We start from the raw sequence: 20,042 nt of genomic DNA, 5'->3' as shown, positions 1-20,042 counted from the left end.
AAAAACAAGCAATAAAATCAATCCTGAAGCGGACAGGAAGCCAGTGAAGTGAGATCAAGACTGGAGTGGTGTGCTCATGTTTTCTTGTTTTATTTAAAACAATAAAATTATTCCACAAAAAAAAGATAATGTTTTGTTATATTTTAAGTTTGTCTAATTGGCTTATACAACATCACCAACCATGCTTTCAAAAGGTTAAATAAACGCCTCACTTGCACAGTGTCAATAAAATCTGAACTCACAAACCTTTACTGTGATGCTGTTAGTGATTTTCCTAACTGACATAGTAAAGCTGTGCAGTGTAGGGGAAATCCTTGTGTTAAGAGTGTGTGGCGTCATCTTGTGGAAAAACCCTGTTAAATCACACAAGGTCTTTACACAGACGTGCCAGCAGAGGGAAACCCAGCCCCACTTATTGCATGTGAGCTGGGGCAAGGTGAACTCACTACATCCTGGTATCTGCTGTCTGGAGTCTTTAACTTGGCTTTTATCCTGTGGGTTTTTCTTATAGCTGCAATGGCACTGACTGTCTGAAAAATCATGGTGTTTGATACGATAAGAATCCTTCATATGATGTGTCATCACTACAGCTGTATGTGGTTCAAATATTTGCTGATGGTACGAGGAGTAATACACCTCTCACCCAGTGCAGCATCTCTTACAAACAGGCATGTCCTCTGCCGTGGTGACATTTGCAGAGCGGAGCCCCATGCCAAGCTTTGGCACGGCAGATGTGCTAAATGAACAGCCTTGCTGATGGGGATGGCAACATTAATTGTACAGCGGGGCTCTGGTCTGAGAACTGGGGCAGGCACCTGCTGCAGAAGTGGGTGAAGATGAAGAATGCTGTCCTAGATTGCCCACCAGCTCACCTTAACCCAACCCGCCAAATTAATCAACTCTTCAGAGGCCATCCGGTTGTCTGGGGCAGGCATCCAGAGGAAGAGGAGCCTGATTTAAGGCACAGGTCACACAGACCTGTAGGAGTCTCTTCAATTTAAGACAAAGGGGGGAACAATACCACTCTGCATCGCTGCAGAGGCACTGGGGTTTAGACTCACCCCCGCAGGATGGAGGGGTAAGATGTAGCTCGTCTTCAGCCATCTGTCTCTTTGTCTCCGCGTGTTCTCTCATGAGATGTGTTTTGAATGTGCTGGGGTTGAAACGCTGCTGAGGAGGGTGATGTTTGATGAGGTGCGCTGAGACAGAGGGGGGGTTTAGGAGGCCCATAGGGAGCACAGATGACTAACTCACTACTCCTCCTAATCTAGGACAAGCACACCTAGACATCCTTCATGACTCTAATGTTTTACTCGTGTCGGGCCAAAAATATGTCCGCTGAGGTTAGCCAAAGTGGGTCGCCCAACGGCTTTTTTTGGATCACAGAAAAAGAAATCGTGCCATCTAAATGATCGCTGTCTTCTAAAACCCACCCTGGACGGCAAAGAGCCTTCCCCGCCAGTTTATTTTTACAAGTATCAAACTGGGTCAATGACGCCACAGAATATGACAAAACCCCATTTCAACAGTGTTTAAAAGCCTCCAAAGAGACAGAGTAGTATCCTTTTTCAAAACATTTTATTGGTCTTATAGAAAATAAAGTAAGCTGTATCAACAAACATACAATATATACATCAATAACTTAGACACCTCAGAGAATCACGTTTAAATCCACAGTTGTTACTGTATATATGAATACATAGTACTTATCTACAGATTGCAAAAAGTACAATAATTTAATTTATAAATAGTTACAATTAACTATTGTCTGTTTTCATACAAAGTACTGCAATATTTTATTACAACCCATACAGAAAAATAACAAAAACAGATAATTAACTTTGTATTACTCGCTTTAGTCAGATTTTTATACTTTTGAAACACAGACCCACTCCATAGAGTAAGAGGAAGAAACCTGCACAGTCAACTGTTTTCAAAGCATAATTTCATGGGAAAAAAAAAAGCCAATGTCTTGAGAGCTATTAAATTCAACTGCCACACAAGTGCTGTTATTTATCCTCTCTAACATGTTGCCTGTAAAAACAAAATAAGAAGAAAACAAAAGCCATAACCAATTAAAATAGAAATCTGCAGAACAAATTACAGTGTTAAGATCAATTTCAAATACACACTCGACACGTAATGAGAACAGAAAACGCCGTGGATGATGCTACAGCAAACGACGAGCATTAATGACTGGTGTAGCAGCAGAGGAACCTCAAACGTACAAAAAACACACGCACGCGCTCGCACGCACACCGAAGAAAGTAAAATATTGCAAGTGGCCCTTGTGACAGAATCTACTGTAGCATCCATTTCACTCAGTGCACAGACGTTTACAGAATAGCATTATCTTTCAGTCAGATATCCAAGTCCAATGTATGGTTCCGGGTGAATCAGCCAATTTGAGACCAGAGTAATTAGTGAGTAAGGCTTGAGTGCAACTGTCCCATGATTCCTTTGAAGCACTGTACACTACTACAGCTTTAGCTACGATAAACAAGGGCCAATTGCGCTTCCTTTGAGGGATTCAAAATCTGAGGGCGAAATAAAAAACACATCTTTACAAAAAAAACCTACAAAACAGCAAGAATTATTAAATAACAGACCATAGTCACTTTGACAATATTGATTACTCTTACATCTACTCTTTCACACCTTTCCACTGAGTTGCATATTAAGGGTCACTTTTTCACAATGGTCATTAATACCTACTGTAGCTACATACTATACACCTGTATGTGTGAGAAAGAGAGAGTCGTCATCTCTTGGCGGAGATCGAGAGATTGGTCGGCGGTGCCGCTCGAACACCTTGAAAGACACTTGACACGAAAAAAGATTCACTCCACAAGACTGCCACAGCAATAAGGACGCCAACATCAATACTGGGCTATGTCAAGAGTCAGATATATATTTTCCCACAGTTAACCAGTCAATGTAGATAGCTAAGCATGTTGAGGATAGGATACTTGCACACAGACGGTATAACCAGCACCCAGGAGTTTTTGCTGAGGCGTAGCTTTGAGAGTGACCGCAGATTAACACCTCGCCGACACTATAAGACATTCTGACCAGCAGGAGAGTGAGATCCGGATGAAGTGCATTCGGTTAACGTCATTACACAACTACGTTCACCTTGAGGTGTAAAACCGCTCCACTGTTAAATTCCTTGGTTTTTTTTGTTTTGTTTTAGAGGACCAGGAGAGTGATGTGACACTTGGCACAGAAGGAGCGGCTGCTGGCAGCAGTTGTTGATTGTAATTCTACGTGGTCTTGCTGTGTCTCTTTCTGAGTGTGGATTGAAGCCCTTTATGACATGCTTATTATTATAAAAAAAAAAAAAAAAGGAAAACAAAAATTGAATAGAGCTGCCATCCCCTGCTTCTCATCTAGAATGGTTTGTTCATTTTTAGAGTGACCTGTTTTGTCCTGAGCAAAACAAGCAGGAGCTTAGTGCATACAAACCCTCAGCCAAACCCTACCGCTTTTAATCTGACAATCTGAAGTCCAGTGGGGAAATTTACACGAGTGATGCTGCACCATTTGGCCTGTTACCCGTTCAGTTCATTGATGCAATCTTAGTGAGAGTATTGAGGAAGTTTCTCAACATTCAGAGGGGAAAAAAAACAGTATTAAAGGAGCAGTGTGTAAGATTTAGGGGGATCTAGCTGTGAGGATGCAGATTGTAAACAGCTGAAACTCCTCCTGGTTAGAATTCCTTCGGTGTTCATTGTTCATGAGGTTTTTACAGGGACCCGAATTATCAGCGAATGTCTCTTCCTCTCCAAAACAAACGGACCAGAGGATTAAAACAGGTAAAAACACTGAAAAAAAGCACGATAAAAAAAATCAGTGTTTCTCTGATGCTGTTCGGCTTGTTGCAAAAGGAACGCTAGCCCAGCACCTGCTAATGTGTCTCTGTCTGAAAATTTAAGATACAGATGTTCAGGAGATTTTAACGGGGGGTCAAATTATCCACAGAGGTCTGTTCGTCTCCAGAACAAACAAACGTGGCGTTTTAAACTGGTAAAAACACTGAGTACACCCAGCTGGCCTCAAACATCATTAGACGTTAATATTTGGTTGGATTTTGTAAACCCATCCTAATTTCACTGCTGATATCTGATATGCAATACGCAATCTCATTTGGCTGATAACCGTTACTGGTATCAATATATCTATATATAATGGAAAATTATGCATCTTTCTTTTCCGAATCTATGACTGAATATACCTCTTTATCTGTATGCTTGCACCCAGTTTCTTTATTTTTACATGTCTTTTCATTTTTGTAGGCCTGTAGCATGTAGCCTACTTGTGTTTACATTGTATAGTGCTATTTTTTTACTGTCTGATTTATATGTATTTATAAAGAACGTTCCCTTTAAAATTTGAAAAGCCATAAGAAAAATAAGACTTCACAGTCTTTTGTTTTCCTTGGTGGTGGTTAAAGAAATTTGTAAAGCAGAGTTTATTTAGTGGAGTTCAAGCTGAATGGGTGTTAATTTGCTTGTTAAGCTGTCGGTAGTGGTAGAGACGGTAGCATGTACTAAATAGTGAGCCGAAAAGAGCTGACTGTAAGCACAGGAGCATGCTGATTGTGGGGCTTTTGCTCAGTGTCTTGGAATGACTGTAAAAAAAAACTTTTGACAAAGTGCCATGCCGGAAGAATTGTGTGGATGGTTTAGCCCACTAGCATCTAGCTAGCTGCTTTGGCAGCCTCCAACTAGTGTGGACTTTATCTTGCTAACCGTTAGCTAGCTTACCAGTTGAGTTTACATTGTTTGTTGGATCAAGAGAGGATAACGCCACATCAGAACACAGCACTGCAGGTCTCATCCTTTAACATCGTAGTTTTTTTGGCATCAGTCTTCAGATTTTAAAGTGTTTTTTTCTGCGAAGGACCTTGTTAGGCAGCTTCCTAGATTTACCTTAGACAGGACAGTGCAGTGTCGTAAGTTACTGAACTCTGAACACACGGATTCACTCCTCTGAGCTCAACTACTACATAGACTTTCACAGACTGTAACAGTAACACATCTGTGGGCCCAATTGTTTCATTGTTCAGTATGTTTTATTCCTAACAGTTTGTTAATAGACTCAAATGACAAACGTATTGGGTTAATGGTTAATTTATGGTGATTGTGAACATTATCTTCACACTGGGTATCAGCATTTCATACTATATTGTAAGTGCTTTTGCACCAAAAAGTTAGTAACTGAATCATAAACATTTAAGACATGTTGTCTTTGGTTAATGGCCCTTTCATTGTCATTTACAAGCACGTGAGATACCTTTTCTGCTTCGTTCCTACTTACATACTTGTATATATTTCAGATATGTTGTTTTGCTACCTGTGCTGTATCATTTAACTGTCAATTAAAAAAATATATAGGTTTGTCATATTGGCAAAAATCTGCATGTTGGACAATTCCAATGTTTCATTTTAAAGCCAATATCGGCCGATAGATAATGTGCCGATATTATCGTGCATCCCTAAATTTCACATAGATTACTGACAACAGATGATGCTAATATTTTGTTGGTAGTAAGTTTTGTTAAATAACCAAAATCCAGCATCTTCCAAATGTCTCACGCTGATGGCGACTTAATGTAGAATAACATAATAATGTTAACGTCCACACAAAGTGAAATTCTAACGTTAGACATTTGAAATCGTCAACTCGATTTTCATTCCAACCAAAATTTTACATTTGTCTGATAAAAGAGTCCAACGTCTTTCTAACATCACATGACATCTGGTGCCAGCTGGGAAGCAATTTCATGTTAAAAAATGTGTGTTTTTCCAAACAACGTGTCACAGAGGGGCCCCTAACTATGGTGGCCAACGCGAAAGCACGAACAGCCCCAGCTAGAGCCAATGGTTTGTCTGGTCTGGGCAACTGTAGAAACGTGTTGATGCAACATCTCCCTATTTAGATATGAACAGCTTATTTTAAGGTAACAAAAGCGCAACAACTCTTATTTAAAGTGATTATACACTAAAAAAAAAAAAAAAAAAACTTAACATATTCATTTTATCCCCCTAAATCCTACACACTGGACGTTTCACTTCACATTTCATTTAGTCTGTCAAATTTGAAGGGTTTTTCATTTCTATTCCTGCAATCTATTTCAAATAAATTCAGTGGCTGGAATGGATACAATGATGAAATCGTCCCAACAATGAAGTCGTTTACTACCAGGTTACAGAGGATGTATTTAGAGGGCATCCAGCACCAAGTGGAAACATTATTCAGATTCTGCAATGACAGTATCACTTTAAGCTTCAGGTAAAAGTCACTAATGCGATTCCACCCAATTCTGTCTTACATGGCTCAATGTGGTAAACTCTTGATGACAATATGATTTGTAACTAACACCGAGGAAGCGGAGGATATCACAGATGCCAATACGCACAAAGACAATTGACCTTGTTTACACCACCTAGTTTAGCTCTACAGATTTGTTTTAAATAGCACAGCATTGACATCTATACAGTGAACGACACTGCCAACTTGTCACTTACACATCACGTCACGCGCTACCCCACAGTACGCGCCTAGTCACTAGAAAAAAGCTATCAGACTTCAATAGTAAGCCACTTTCGGTACAATTGCAAAAAGATGTCACAGGATTTTTTTTTTTACGTTTTCGTTATCTGTATTTCTATAAACAATGGAAGGTAATCTACCTAGTAATAAAAACCAAGAACTCAACATTAGACAAAGTTTTCTACACCTTAACAATTCAAACAGTAAAGCTTGTGTAAAGATTTTTCTTTTGGAAATATCTGACGGCCCTGTCAACAAGTAATTACAAAAAATGCAATATATATCTTTCAAACAAAACAACTTGAACGTATTTTCTCTATGAGCAAAAATTATGTTTCAAAATGTCTGTGGATTTCACCGTCCCCACAAAACACGAGGATATTACTGTTATAACATTCAGGTATTCAGATATTGTAGAAGAATCTTGTCATATTGGAATGGCACTCAGTTCTGGAACAATATCATTAAGAACTGCTGATCATTTTTAACGTTTCCACTTAACCATAAATATGCAAGACCTCTTTGTATTTTCAGTGCATACATATATTATTGCATCTACCAGTCATATTGATAATGACAAGTTCATTAAAGCCTGTCGCAGATAAACAGAAATGAATGCTAGATTTGGGAGCATTATTTCACGCTTGTTCTTGACAGACGACCAACAAAATCACAAATTTGACTAATTTACTAGTTTTGGGTTAGTCAGGCTGTTATGAAGACATCTGTAGCATCCACACCAAGAGTTTGTGACCATTTGTTATTCATCCAAATTTAAGTCAGTGCATAATAACAGGCAAAGGGCTTCAGGGGCAAGGACTAATGTCTACAACATATTATTTTACTGTTTGTGAGACTCTATAAATGCCAATTTTTAGGACGGAAAGATCTTTAGAGCTCAGCCTCAAGGAAACAAACACATCACACACAGTACCTCATCAAAAATCAACAAGCTATTAACAGTCTGAATTTGATTCAATTTTTGTACTTTTTCTACCCAGCATTCCCTTCATGAGTATTTGTAACCACAGTCTGCTTTTTAAATAAAACGTTTCAGTATTTTCAATACCTCGTCATTCTTAGACAACCACTGCTGAGTCATACTTTAAGAGTGAATTTGGGAAGCATATTTTTAGTGTTAGTGCCAAGGGTTAAAACAGAGAACTTACACAGGTAATCTTGCAGCATGTTACGATGCACTGACTAGTTTAGTCTTGAATATCTTCCTCCCGCCCTTTCTGCTACTACGACCTAGCCTCCGTTTTGGATTTGACGATGGTGATGACGCTGGTGGCAGCTACTTTACCAGGGATGAGGGGCCCTATGACAGAGGCCATGGGTCCCCTGGCTGAGGCGACGGGGTTGCGGGCCACAGTCCTAGCAAAGCTCTGGAGGGCCTCATACTTTGAACGCAGAGCGTCCAGCTCCACCTTCATGCTGGCGTTCTCTGTGGCCAGCTTGTCCACTTCCTGCTGCAGCTGAGCCTTTTGCTTCTCCAGCTCCTCTTTCTGGGTGACACGCTTCACCCGGCAGCTGGCAGCGTAGCCGCGGTTTTTCAGGGTACGCCGCCGCTGCTTCAGCTGAAGGATTTCCTCCTTTGTCAGGCCTCGTAGATGCTGGTTCAGCTCTCGCACTGACATGGTCACCAGCTCGTCATCTGTCAGGCTGGTGCCATTTTCCCCTGGCTCCCGCTTCACCTGGGGATGGGGATTAGTAAGTGTTGGTCTTTATATTGGCATTTAACATTGACTTTTTCACAATTTGTAGGGTTGGGTACCATTCACATTTGAACCGATACCAGTTCACCTTGAATTCAGTACCACTACCAAACAGTACTGTTTCTTGGTACTTTCTGTAATAAGCTAAAGTCAACAAGCAATTCAGCTTCTCTTCTCTTTTCTAATCACACATAGAGCTTAATCTCTGTCTATCTGCTTCCTGTGTGTGAGTGTGTGTGCATGTGTGTGTATGTGTCTGCTCGTCTCTGTGTTTAGACACAACTGATAAACGTGAGAAATAAGAATGTAAATTGAAAAAACCACAATCACAAACAGAAGTGATACTAGGCTATTTCTAAAATAAAAAGAAAGCAGGTCAGATAGAATGAAACTATTGGTGCTGCAGGAGTAGGTTTGACTCACTGGGAAGCCGATGGAGCACCCTGGCCGGGTTCCCGTCTTTTGGGCATTTCACAGCACTACCGGCTCTATGGAGTTTTGTTGTCTCCCCTGCAAAGCATCCCAAAGCCGGCCAGGGAGTTCCACAGGCAGCTTCCCGCTTTGGGGTGCTTCGCGGTGCTTCGGCGTCTTGTCTGAACCCAGCCCTTTCACCCAGGTGCACTCTTAGGTACTGAAATTTGGCACTGACTGATTTAATGTTAATCAGTACTTGCGAGTACCGATGCAATTTGGTAGGTTCCCTTAAAAGTACCGAGTTCAGCACCCAACCCTTGCAATTTGACAAATTAAATCTGTGTCATACATGCTAATTACCTTCAAGGCCTTGTTTCCCTTGTTTGTGGTAGTCATGCCACGAGAGCCGCGTCCACCTGTACTGCTGGTTGGTCTGTGGGTAAGAAAAGTCACCATCAGTACACAGAACAATACCACCAGAAAAAAACAAGCTCAGAGGAAGAACATTTCTGTGAAATGTTCTGGCAAAGATGCTACAGCATGACAAAGTCCTTCAAATACACAAGGCACAAAGTGGGTCAAGGACTTATGACTTCCTTGCAAGTGATGCCAAGTCTGTTCAGCAAGTGGTACCTGGACCATTACTGCACCTGTCACTATGAACAAATACCTTGGCGGTATGCATTTCCCCCTCCAACATAGGTCTCTCACTCCAAGCCTGCGCTGCATTCAAACAGCAATGTGGCAGGTCACAAGGAGGATGACATTTAGTTGGCTGGCAGCAATTCACAACGATTTCTTGGAAAACAAAGCTCAAGAGTCACTTCTGTTAAGTGCAGCCTCTCAGAGCAGCAACAGCAGAGGATGCGGATGGACTAAAACAAAGCCTTCAGCCTCTCTACTGTACATACAACCTCAGCTAAAATATATCACTGGAGGGACACAGGGCAGACTTTCATCTACTGTATGAGCTATCCAGTCTAGACAGTCACACCTGTCTAGATTTGGCTGGTGTGAGACTATAATCCCATAAATCAATGAAAAGGGGATATGCTGTAACTGCTGCAGAGCCCAGCTACCATCCAGAACAACAGGGCTGCACTGCAGTTTATTCTGTCATGTCAGTACTGAGGGAAGACCAAAGGAAGCTGTGCAGAGGAGAAATCTAACCTACTGGTGTTAAGACAGACAGACAGACAGAAGGCTGGGTGTCTTTCACCGTGTGAGCTCTGCCACAGGATAAGTATGCACACACAAATACGCACACGCACACACACACACACACACACACACACACACACACACACAGTTGTGGCCCTGGGTGCTTTACACTACACACAGTAAATGCTGTGTCAGCGACACAGGCACCCACCACAGTCAGCCCAGCCAGCACATTGCCTCTGTAAGCTGATTTACACAGCCCAGCAGTGTGTGTTTGTACTGAGCACATAAACAAATGCATGTGGGCTCTTACAACTTTTTAGCGTCAAAACAGGAAACAAAAGAATCTCAAAAAAAAAAAGAAGGAATCCTAAAAAGAACTACTGTCAGTGTGTGCATGTGTTTATAGTCTACACGCCCACTAAGATAGTCATCATGTATATGCATGATGTGTGCAAAGAAGCTCAGCGAGGAAGGGGGTAAAAAAAGAAAAAGAAAGAGATGAGTCGTAGCTCTGAAGTGCACTAAGATGGCCAGGATATTTCCATGGCAACAAAAGGGTGCTACAGGTGGACTGGTCACCTGAGCCAAACAGGCAGAGACAGACGCTTGTTAAAAATGACCTGAATACGACACTATCACACAGGCTGGGGACATAACATGAGGTCAGATTGTGACTCGCATTCTTGATGCTTTCACTTCAAAAAGTCCTCTGGCTCCTCATAAAACGGCAATGTTTCCCCGCGCTGCAGATGCCCATTTAAAAAAAGCCTTTCACGTTCTGCGGAGGACTTTTTAAATGTGATACTTTCATCCCTGTTGGGCTGGCTATGAATAGCTGACTGATAGTAACACCTACCTTTCACCGGCCTTTGTGGTGACTCATTTCCAGTAAGCATTTGGACCACAGATGCAAAACATAATGGGATAATGGTCTGCCTGATGATGCACAGATAATGGACAAATAGACAGGAAAGTACTCCACTAATAGCTACTGAGATGAGAGTAGAAAAAAAAAAGCCCTGCTTCTTCCAAATTTCATATAAGCCTATCAGTTCCCCCTCAGCCGCCTAGACCCAACATTGTTCAAAAACCAGTTGGAATCTTGAAAATGCAAAGAGATGGCACATTGTCCAGGTTGAAGAGGCGTATTCTGTCACACAGCTGTGTAGGGTGACATAGTAGGCACGGCTTGGCATGGCTGAAAGCTCACCATATGACACTGTGGAATGATTGAGCCCAGGCTGCAACCCTCCAGCACAGGCTGCTGCCAACAGACGGCTACCAATGACAGGGCATGGCAGCACAACACAGACAAGGTCCAATGCACAGCTGCTCCCTTCCACTACCAGGCATGTCATACCTCACAGAGACAAAGAGGCATGCTCACACAAACACAGAGGGATGAAAAGAAAGGAAAAACACACCTATATTGTTAAAGATATGTGAGGAAAATTTCAGATTTGCTGCGCTAATTTAATCGCAACAGAATGCCCTTGCATTTTGATAGGTTCACCCTTTCAAGAGTCACGATGGAAGACACTAGACACCAATGTCTTCCTCGCACACATGTATTACCTCCTAGTAATGATTTCAGGTCTTTTGTGTGAGCAGGAGACAAATGCGGCAGCTTGGAGCACAGGGGCAGCAGAGGTAGGGAGCAAGCGCAGGGACACAGACGTCTTTTGTAGGTGCTTGCTGAATTTTTATGAATCGCCTGGAAGAACGCTGACAAATCAGAGCTGATTGCTTGTGGAGGAGAGACATCACACCCACAGGAAATAGAAATCGCTGAGTGTGGTCACCCGGAGAAAGAGAAGGAGGGGATAGTGAGGGAGACGGACAGAGAAAGAGAGAGGGAAAGAGAGGGTGAGAAGAAAGAAAGAGAGAGAGTGAGCGCAAAGAGCCTTGTGAAAAATGCACGATCGACACATTTAGAGGAGCTTGAGAAGAACAGGTTGAGAAAAAAAAAAAAAATACTGATCTCAGCAAGGACCAAAACCAAGGTGCCAATTAGGAAGTTGTGAAGTTGAACTAACACGACGAGAGCAACCCAGCCAACCTTCAAAAGCTGTCTGTGTTCATCTAAATCCATAGAGGGCAGCTCGTGAAGGTGGGGTCGGCTTAGGTTGAGACTTGGGGGGGGGGGGGACTGGTGGGATAAATGCTGATGTGACATGATAGGTCCGGCCTTGAGCCCGTGTCATGCTTTAATGATCTCATCCCCTCCACAGGATCTCTCCAGGGGGGCTGCCAAGGATGGACACCATTAGCTGGGGGACCCTTTGTTGAGGGGGAACCGAGGCTACAGCATCCACGCACTGCGTCCCCTGATGAATATTTATCACTGTCGTTCACCGCCTAAGGTGGGGGTGGGAGACAGGGGCGGGGGTGGGAGGCTGAATAAAGATGCTCAGGAGGTGATTCTTCAAGGATACATCCAAGGCTCTTCCATCAACGGCTGTCTCAAAATGGCGGTAGGCTGGTGGGGGCGGCGAGGGGGGAGGAAGGGGGGGTGGATTTCTGGTACTGGAGGTGGCATGCATGGTGGTTCAGGGCTGCAGGGAGAGCCAGCTCCACTTGACAGCGGTGTAACAAGATTATCAGGGCCATAAGAGCAAACAAAAACCCCAGCAACCTGCCTCAGAATCCAGATTACAACAGCGCCTGCTCTCTGAATACTAAACATGGCTAGGGAGGACTAACGGGGCGCGGGCTTTACTGAGACATGACAGTGGGTTGCATATCACGTTAACTAATCGCATGCACATGTATCCATGCGCCGACAGATTACCAAAAGCACACAAGCACATATACATTTAACTTGTCATGATCACTTCTTGGAAAGAAGCGTCCTAGCACTTCGCACTGGCAGCTTGCTAATGAAGTGAATAAAACTAGACAGTGGAGGTGCATGCTGATGAAAGACTGTTTTCAGGAAAGCACAGGCAGCATCCAACAATGGCAACTCAGTTCTGTGAAACTAACAGCTGAATATCATCTCACACCAAACAATGCATTTCACTCCAAAAGAGCAGACGCACAATGTGGCTCATTTTGCTCATATTCCTAGTTTAAATTTCGTTCCTTTGCTGTTCCTCGTCCAGACTTGTAAAGGTTTGTACAGCTTGAAGAAGACAGTTAGGAGCTGTGGCCCAAATTTAACATAGGCCTTGAATGATACATTGGTTCAGCACCATTTTCGATTGCCTTCGCTAAGCCTGCACATATTAAACGATTAACACAACACAAAAGAAGTGAGCCGAATGTGAAATCAGTATGATCACCTATTCAGTTTCCCTGATCAATAATGTATGAGACTTGTAGCCTCTCGCTCCATTATCATGGACTTTCCACAGGAAATAGAATGATGATAACCACAAAGATACTGAAAAGCACATGATGAGATAAGTGTGTGACAGAAAAAAAAATGTCAGCATTTTCTTGTTATTGTTTAGCTCGTTAATTTACACTGTGCTTGCTTGTTATTGAGATGCTGAAAGCAGAGAGCCAACAGTTTCACCCTGTTTGCCATAAATAGCCATTCTCACCACTTCTTGCCTGATCAGAGGAGCCACTACTTTTACTCCCTCCCTCCCTTCTAATTCGGAGTCGAAAAAGATTGTCTAGATATTCAGATCTAATCATTCCTCCCTTCAGCTGAGTGAAGTCAATTATCAAGCAGGCTGCATGTGTTGGGCGCCATTTAACCGCAAATTAAAAATCAGACTCCTCTGATAGCTCTGGAAGAGTTACTGGAAGACTGGTGTAAACTTGTGTGTGGGGAAAACACAGTGTGCGAGTGTGTCTGTGTGAGAGAAAGGTACGACGGGAAGAGGGGAGGGAAGCTATTAACTACTAAGTATTCAGAGCGTGAAATAAGAGTGACAAAAAGAGGGAGAGGGGAAATCATTCAGCAGCTTTCAGAGGGAAATGTGATATGCTTGTAGTAGAGGGGAAATACTAAGCCTATACTGTTGACCAGTGGAAGTTCAGGGCAACGCTAAAATAGCAGCTAACCAAAATCTTATGCCTGCTTTTTGGAGGGACTGTGTGACCATCATGAAGGGTTAAATGATTGCTCAAACATTCTACCCTGTACTGATATTGCTCTTACCTGCAAATTAAGTCATGCTAAATGAATAGATAGACAAGGACTATGATATTAAATCAAAACACACTATGATCAACAGATTAGCGATGAAATAAACGCATTGTAAAACAACAGGATTTAGTGAGAAGAAGAAGGAGTGTCCTTTTCCCCTCGTACTGTCGGTGAAGACCTGAAAAAGCCTTTCAGGATTAAAGCAAAATGTTGTAGGGGTTTATAGTAGGGATGTGCACGATTAGTTGACTACTCAATTTAACATTGCTACCCTGGCTAGTCAGCACCAGAAATAGGCCTACTAGTTGGTTAAACTTAAACTTATCGATATTTTATTAATGTACACATTTAAATTACATATTGACATACTGTGTGTGGAAATGTCATGTCATCCTGGTTAAATGCTTTGTAAAAAACGAGCATCTATTAATGTTAACGCCAGATTTAAAAAACAAAAACAACAGAGGTATGGAGGTAAAAGTTGGACAAAACTCAAATCTCGTAAATCCAATGTGGTTCAGCAGTGTTTTGATTTTATTCAGTAAGTTGTTGTCATGTTTTGTAGGATAATGTGCATTGTTCATAATGCACCAAGCTGAGAACAACATATTTCAGCAGCATTTCAAATTTGATTTGGTTGTTAAAAATGTGATGAACGATTTTAAATGGCAATATTCAGCCGTATACAATATTTTTTAAAACAATGTTTAAATTTAAAGATTAAATTGGGCCCAATTTTGACTGTTTTCTGAGTGCTTTCCTACTTTTAGACTAGTCTAAGTTTAACCTTCTGTTCAGCATCAGAGAAATGAGTCATTAGGAGGATCTCTAGCTAGTAATTATCTAAACGTGTGGTAATTCTCTCATTTGTTCCTGTCAAAATATTTTGTTTAATTTCCAAAATGTGTGTCACCATTTGACATCGATCACAAAGTATAAAGAAATTCTGGTTGTAAGATGGAGACAAACAGTAGATGGTGAAAGCAGAAAAAGTTAAATGTCTGTAGATATTTTGTAACATTCATTTGGCACATTATATGCCATGTGCTAAAAAAACCCCACATTTGATAACTGATTATTTGTCACAAGGTGAAAATAGACACCATAACATAATGTACCATAATGAACACTGGCACTGAAAGTGTCCCATATGGGAGCTAGTTTGTTATACCATGCAGAAGAACATGTGGTACATTTATGTCTGGAATTTGCATCCAGTTCATGTGGTTTAAAGTGAAAACATGAATCACCTCCCTCAAGGGATTTCGTATTTCTGAAGTCAATGATAATGTGAGGCTTATTTAAAGGGATTCGGGTTAGACTGGTTTGCATTAACCAATGTTTCGATACATACAAAATATATTTCCGAGCTCAGTAGCTGCTGTTTACTCTCTGTGCTGCTCTGTTAGTACAAGCGGTATGACAGGAGAAGAGACTCCATTGGCCTTCCACAGTATCTGCCTGGAGGACTTGATTAAACAGGAAGAGAATAGCTCTTGATACTTCGGCCTTGCACTGGCAGAGGAAGTAAGGGTTGCAGGCAACCCACACACTGGCAAAATATCCAGGAGCTTTACTACACTGGTTGCATACATATTAAATGCATATTGCTCTGACCTGACAATAACAAGGCAGCCTTTACAGCACAAAAGGCTAAACTAAAGCAGTTCGACACATTTTAAATGCTATTTAAAGTAAAATAAAACTGAAATATTTCAGGTCCTTCACTGGTACAACTGCATAGCTATGATTTGAGGTGGATTCTCTTCAATTAAAACACAACTCTGTGATAAGGCCATCAAACAAACTCAGCAGCATCACTGACAAACAAAAAAAGAGAAAGAAAACAAATTTATCATCTTATTTTTCCCGGGGAGTGCTTTGATTCAAATGCAGTCGGCTAGCCAGAGTTATTACCTGGAAGTAACAAAGATGCTAATTTCTATTAATAACATTGCCACCACTCAGTTCAAATTATGGCAAGTGATTGATGATGTCTGCCCACAGGATATTTGATGGAGCCTCACACTTGATGTGGTTGTCCAAAAAAAATAAATTAAAAAAATTACAATTACGTCACTCCAGAATGCAGTCTGAATATGTGATCACACGATCAGTACCAGGAATTTTAACTCAGGTTGTCAATGTAACCCCCCTTTCAGTTCCTCACATATTTCCCTCACAAGCTTCGAGTGCTTGAACAAATTAAAAAAATCAATTACATATCAAAGACAGTGGAAAAGGGAAAAAGATGGTTCAATGGTCTGAAGGTTAAAAACATCATTTTGTAAGAGTAAGGTCGCAAGGTTGATCCCAAAAGCACCCACTGTGTCCATCCACAGATGAGCTGCAATATTATTAAAAGGAAAATGAACCACAACCTGCTCTGTAAATATTGAGTAAACTATTAAATAAAGAACCCAACTCTGTATTCAGCAATACAGATTGTCCAAGGACAGTTTTATTGATTTTATTTTTGTCCCTTTGCTTTTGTATTTGTTTTAAGTTCTGAATAATAAACACCTCACATTCATAAATTTAGATTATTGTCAAATGGTCTGCTGGTGCCAGTGAAGGGATATTGGCTAGACAGAGCAAGTAATAAAAAGATATGAATGCTGGATCCTGTTGCATGTGGGGCATAATTTAATCAGGTACAAACATAGCAGGCATTTATTTGGGAAACCCACAGTTATTTACAAAGAATCTGTTAATTTAATCAAGAACTAATAAAAACAGCACTAACCGTACTCTAATGATCTGCCTGAGCTCCTTTCCAATGTGGGTTATACACTGCTTATCTTAGAACAAGGTCTCGCTATCTTTAACCTCCTTAGAAAATTTTATACATATCCAGCCGAGAACATATCAGAACATAGCTTCCTCAAAAATGCACTGACACTGACTGTTTCTTCCCTGCCTCATTCACTAGTATCATTTTAACTTGGCCTATTACACAAATATGGGTACGGTTAAATCACTTGTTTTTAATGTCAGTTCACCACTGATACGTCTCAAACATTAATCAGCCAAGATAAAAGTAGGTTACATGAAAAACACCAGCCAGTGCACGGCTCCACGCTTATGCTCTCCATGTTCTGTCCGATATTGGCTAATCTAAATTATGAACACACAGAGAGCAGTAATGAACATGCCAAGTCGAACTCAAGTTCCAAACAGAAATTCATCAAACACACTTGCTACTCTGTCTGGATGAAAGTATTACTTTGAGAAGTGGAGCGGGCATATCGCAACGCTAAGCAATCATAATCCGCACTACACTTGCAAGAGGTTTCATCACCACCATTCCCTCCCTATTGCAAAAAAAGGGGGAAAAAAACTATATTGATCTTTTTCTCCCTTCCTTCCAGGCATTCCCATTTCCCCGTGCAGCTTAAGCAGCACTTTTGTGGACAAATCCCACATTTGTGTTCCTTTCTGGAGGCTATTAATTGTCCTGAATAGGCGTAACTATTCCCAAGGCACAGCTGTGTTGGCCATACAGAGGTGTTGGTGGCCAGAGTGTACTCTATTCTGTGCAAAGTCTTGCCTCGTGTTTCATCAACCTCAAATATCCTCTTCCACCCTCCGCCGCCTGCCCAGTCTGAGCAACGCCACTGGGTATGAGTTGTGCACTCGGTTCACCTCTGTGGTATCCAGCCTTATTTTATCGTCGCTACCTCAATACAAGAGGCGATAAATCTCAGAGCTGATCTCCACCACTCCCTGCCTCCATCCGCACACTATTGCCAGCCCCATCGGGCTCTTATATGGGCCCTCATCTGTTCTTGTTACCTGCAGAGAAAGGCAGAGATGGGCATTACGCTTTATTGCGAAGCCAAGCTTCTGATGTAGGGCTGGCCTGTCTGCTAAACACACTTCAATGCCCTGCTCGCATGAACAGAGATGATGAAATAAGTTGGATATCTGAGCAAGAATGGGCAACTTCTATCTGTTTAGCCGTGCCTATATATGCTCAACAGTTTCCAAGGTGACTTTTCAAATTGCACAGAGATTCTCCATGGATAATTCATTACCTGCCCTCCATAAGCGTGCACTCTAATAGGCAGCAAATTTCATCATGTCACACACAGGGAAACAAGAGCATCTGCCAGCCCAAAATAAAAGAAATTGAGTGTTATACCGCATTAAATAATATCACAAGCAAGCTGGTACTCCATAGCATACTATTCAATAACAAAAATATAAAGCTATACAGCATGCCACACACACACACACACCAAAATATTTTTGCCCACACAGACATTTTTATCTCAAATTCTACCTCCATTAGGTGTTGTTTTTAACTTCCCATATATCCCATAATTACACATGACCCAATTTAAACAGCCACTCATTGCAAGACTCCATTATAACAACACAGGCATAATATATTGCTTATCATGCATTTTTTAAATGGATTTGACATCGCAGTTGACATCTAAGCACTTAGTCTAAATGTACTCACACCCTGGTTTGTTGATGTAGCATGACAGCACTGCAATAAAATGCACATTCTCAGCTGAATGTAGATGAGGCTATTGATAAATGCATGATGGTCATCACTTGATGCTCATGGCTTGATGACTGACTTGCACGACAGATCAGCACCATTTCGATCCATCTCCTTATTAACGGCGGCGTGGTGATAAACATCGACCCTTATCCACCGAGCAGACCTTTGTCCGGTGGTGCCATATTTCGGGGTGGATTCTGAGGAACGTCTAAATACATCATTGTGATGATTCAGCACGATATAAAAAAATACCGCTGCTTGTTTGTTGGGTATGATAATAAAACAAATAACTGCCTGGCTGTGATATTAAAGCCAAGGACGGCGGGTTTGATTTGGCACTGCCATTGTTACAATTTAACCACCGGTTAAATGAATTGTCACTTCAGGTGAACCAATTCAATCCGAAGCGATGCTTTACATTCCCTTAAAGATTAAATCCATGCATGCATTTTAAAAAAAAAAAAAAAAAAAAAAAAAAAAAGCTGCACAAAAGCACAACACACTGCCCAGATTCCAAAATCACATTCATGTTTGACAGAAATGTCATGAGGGGAAAATATTGGAAACCAACCTGATCTCGCTAAACCGCTGCCTCGGCTCGCTCTTGCTCCTCTCCACAACGAGGTGATGAAGCAGCAGGTTTGAACAGCAAGAAGCGCATGAGTTGACAAACCAGCAAGAAGCGCTGTGATGTGATACAGAGGCACACGCGACGCCTTGGCAAACTGTTTCTCACAAAAGCAGCCTAGTTACACAGTTTTGACATTCCTCGACTCTTGTCTCCAACCTCTCAGCGCCCTGCTTGTGAAAGTGGCAAACAACTCCCCGCCTACAAAACAAGCAGGCGAGGAAATCCCCGTGCTCAGTCTTTCCTACTATAACTGAAGCAACACGGCACCACACGCCATTCCTCCACCGGGGATATCACCATTTAGGCGCCAAACAGCTGGCCTTTACGCTACATCAAACCCCAAATCTGAATGACATGTTTTATTTGCGGCTCATGAGTGTGTACAAAAGCTTAGCTGCCATCTCAGCATAGTAGGAACCTGACCGTTGTCAGCTCCCAACGGCTACACGAGCATTTCCGGTATGCGCTTTCAAAATAAAACCAAACACTTCAAAGAAGGTGCGTTTAACACCGGGAGTGATGCGGATACTCTTAGTTTGAAAACACATCCTGGTATAAACTGAGCCGACTTGACATAGATAGATGTAAGAAGCTAGGTATGCTAGCCCATGAAGCTAGCCGCGGCCAGCTTGTCAGCGGCGAGGCGAAGGCATGCACACTCAGCATAACAACACCGACTCTGTTTGGGTTTACAGACCTACCTGGCTTGAAAATGACGCCCTCTGAAGTCGGTGCCGTCAAGGTCCTCTTTCTACACCGACAAGACGGTGACCGGACATGAGAGGCACGGTTAAATGTCGGTTTAACTGACAGAAGCGACAGCGCTTCCAAATGCCAGCTCGTGCTCTCCTTGTTGATTCCTTTCTCTTGTATCGAAGCCAGACGTCATCGTGTTTGGTCACGTGCCTTCATTCATGAAGGATCTTCTTTCCTCACAAGGAG

At 41.9% G+C, this 20,042-nt stretch overlaps 1 protein-coding gene across 2 annotated transcripts; it reads right to left on the bottom strand.

The window, feature by feature from the left end:
- Nucleotides 1-1,561: 1,561 nt before the first annotated feature.
- LOC125879181 (transcription factor MafG) lies at nucleotides 1,562-19,972 on the bottom strand. Of its 2 annotated transcripts, none has more exons than XM_049560846.1 (3): nucleotides 19,802-19,972; nucleotides 9,048-9,120; nucleotides 1,562-8,252 (listed from the first exon to the last, which is right to left on the bottom strand). In XM_049560846.1, exons 2-3 carry the CDS (start codon nucleotides 9,081-9,083, stop codon nucleotides 7,800-7,802), a joined length of 489 nt encoding a protein of 162 aa, XP_049416803.1. In that variant the 5' UTR covers nucleotides 9,084-9,120; nucleotides 19,802-19,972; the 3' UTR covers nucleotides 1,562-7,799. The 2 variants fall into 2 exon arrangements, with proteins under 2 accessions (XP_049416803.1, XP_049416804.1); XM_049560847.1 differs by lacking the exon at nucleotides 19,802-19,972 and adding an exon at nucleotides 19,041-19,502.
- Nucleotides 19,973-20,042: the final 70 nt, after the last annotated feature.

This window comes from Epinephelus fuscoguttatus, linkage group LG19, assembly GCF_011397635.1.
Source record: "Epinephelus fuscoguttatus linkage group LG19, E.fuscoguttatus.final_Chr_v1".
NCBI classification, from domain to species: Eukaryota; Metazoa; Chordata; class Actinopteri; order Perciformes; family Serranidae; genus Epinephelus; species Epinephelus fuscoguttatus.
Note: the sequence above shows the minus strand (reverse complement) of the source record. Positions and strands in the feature narration are given on the sequence as shown.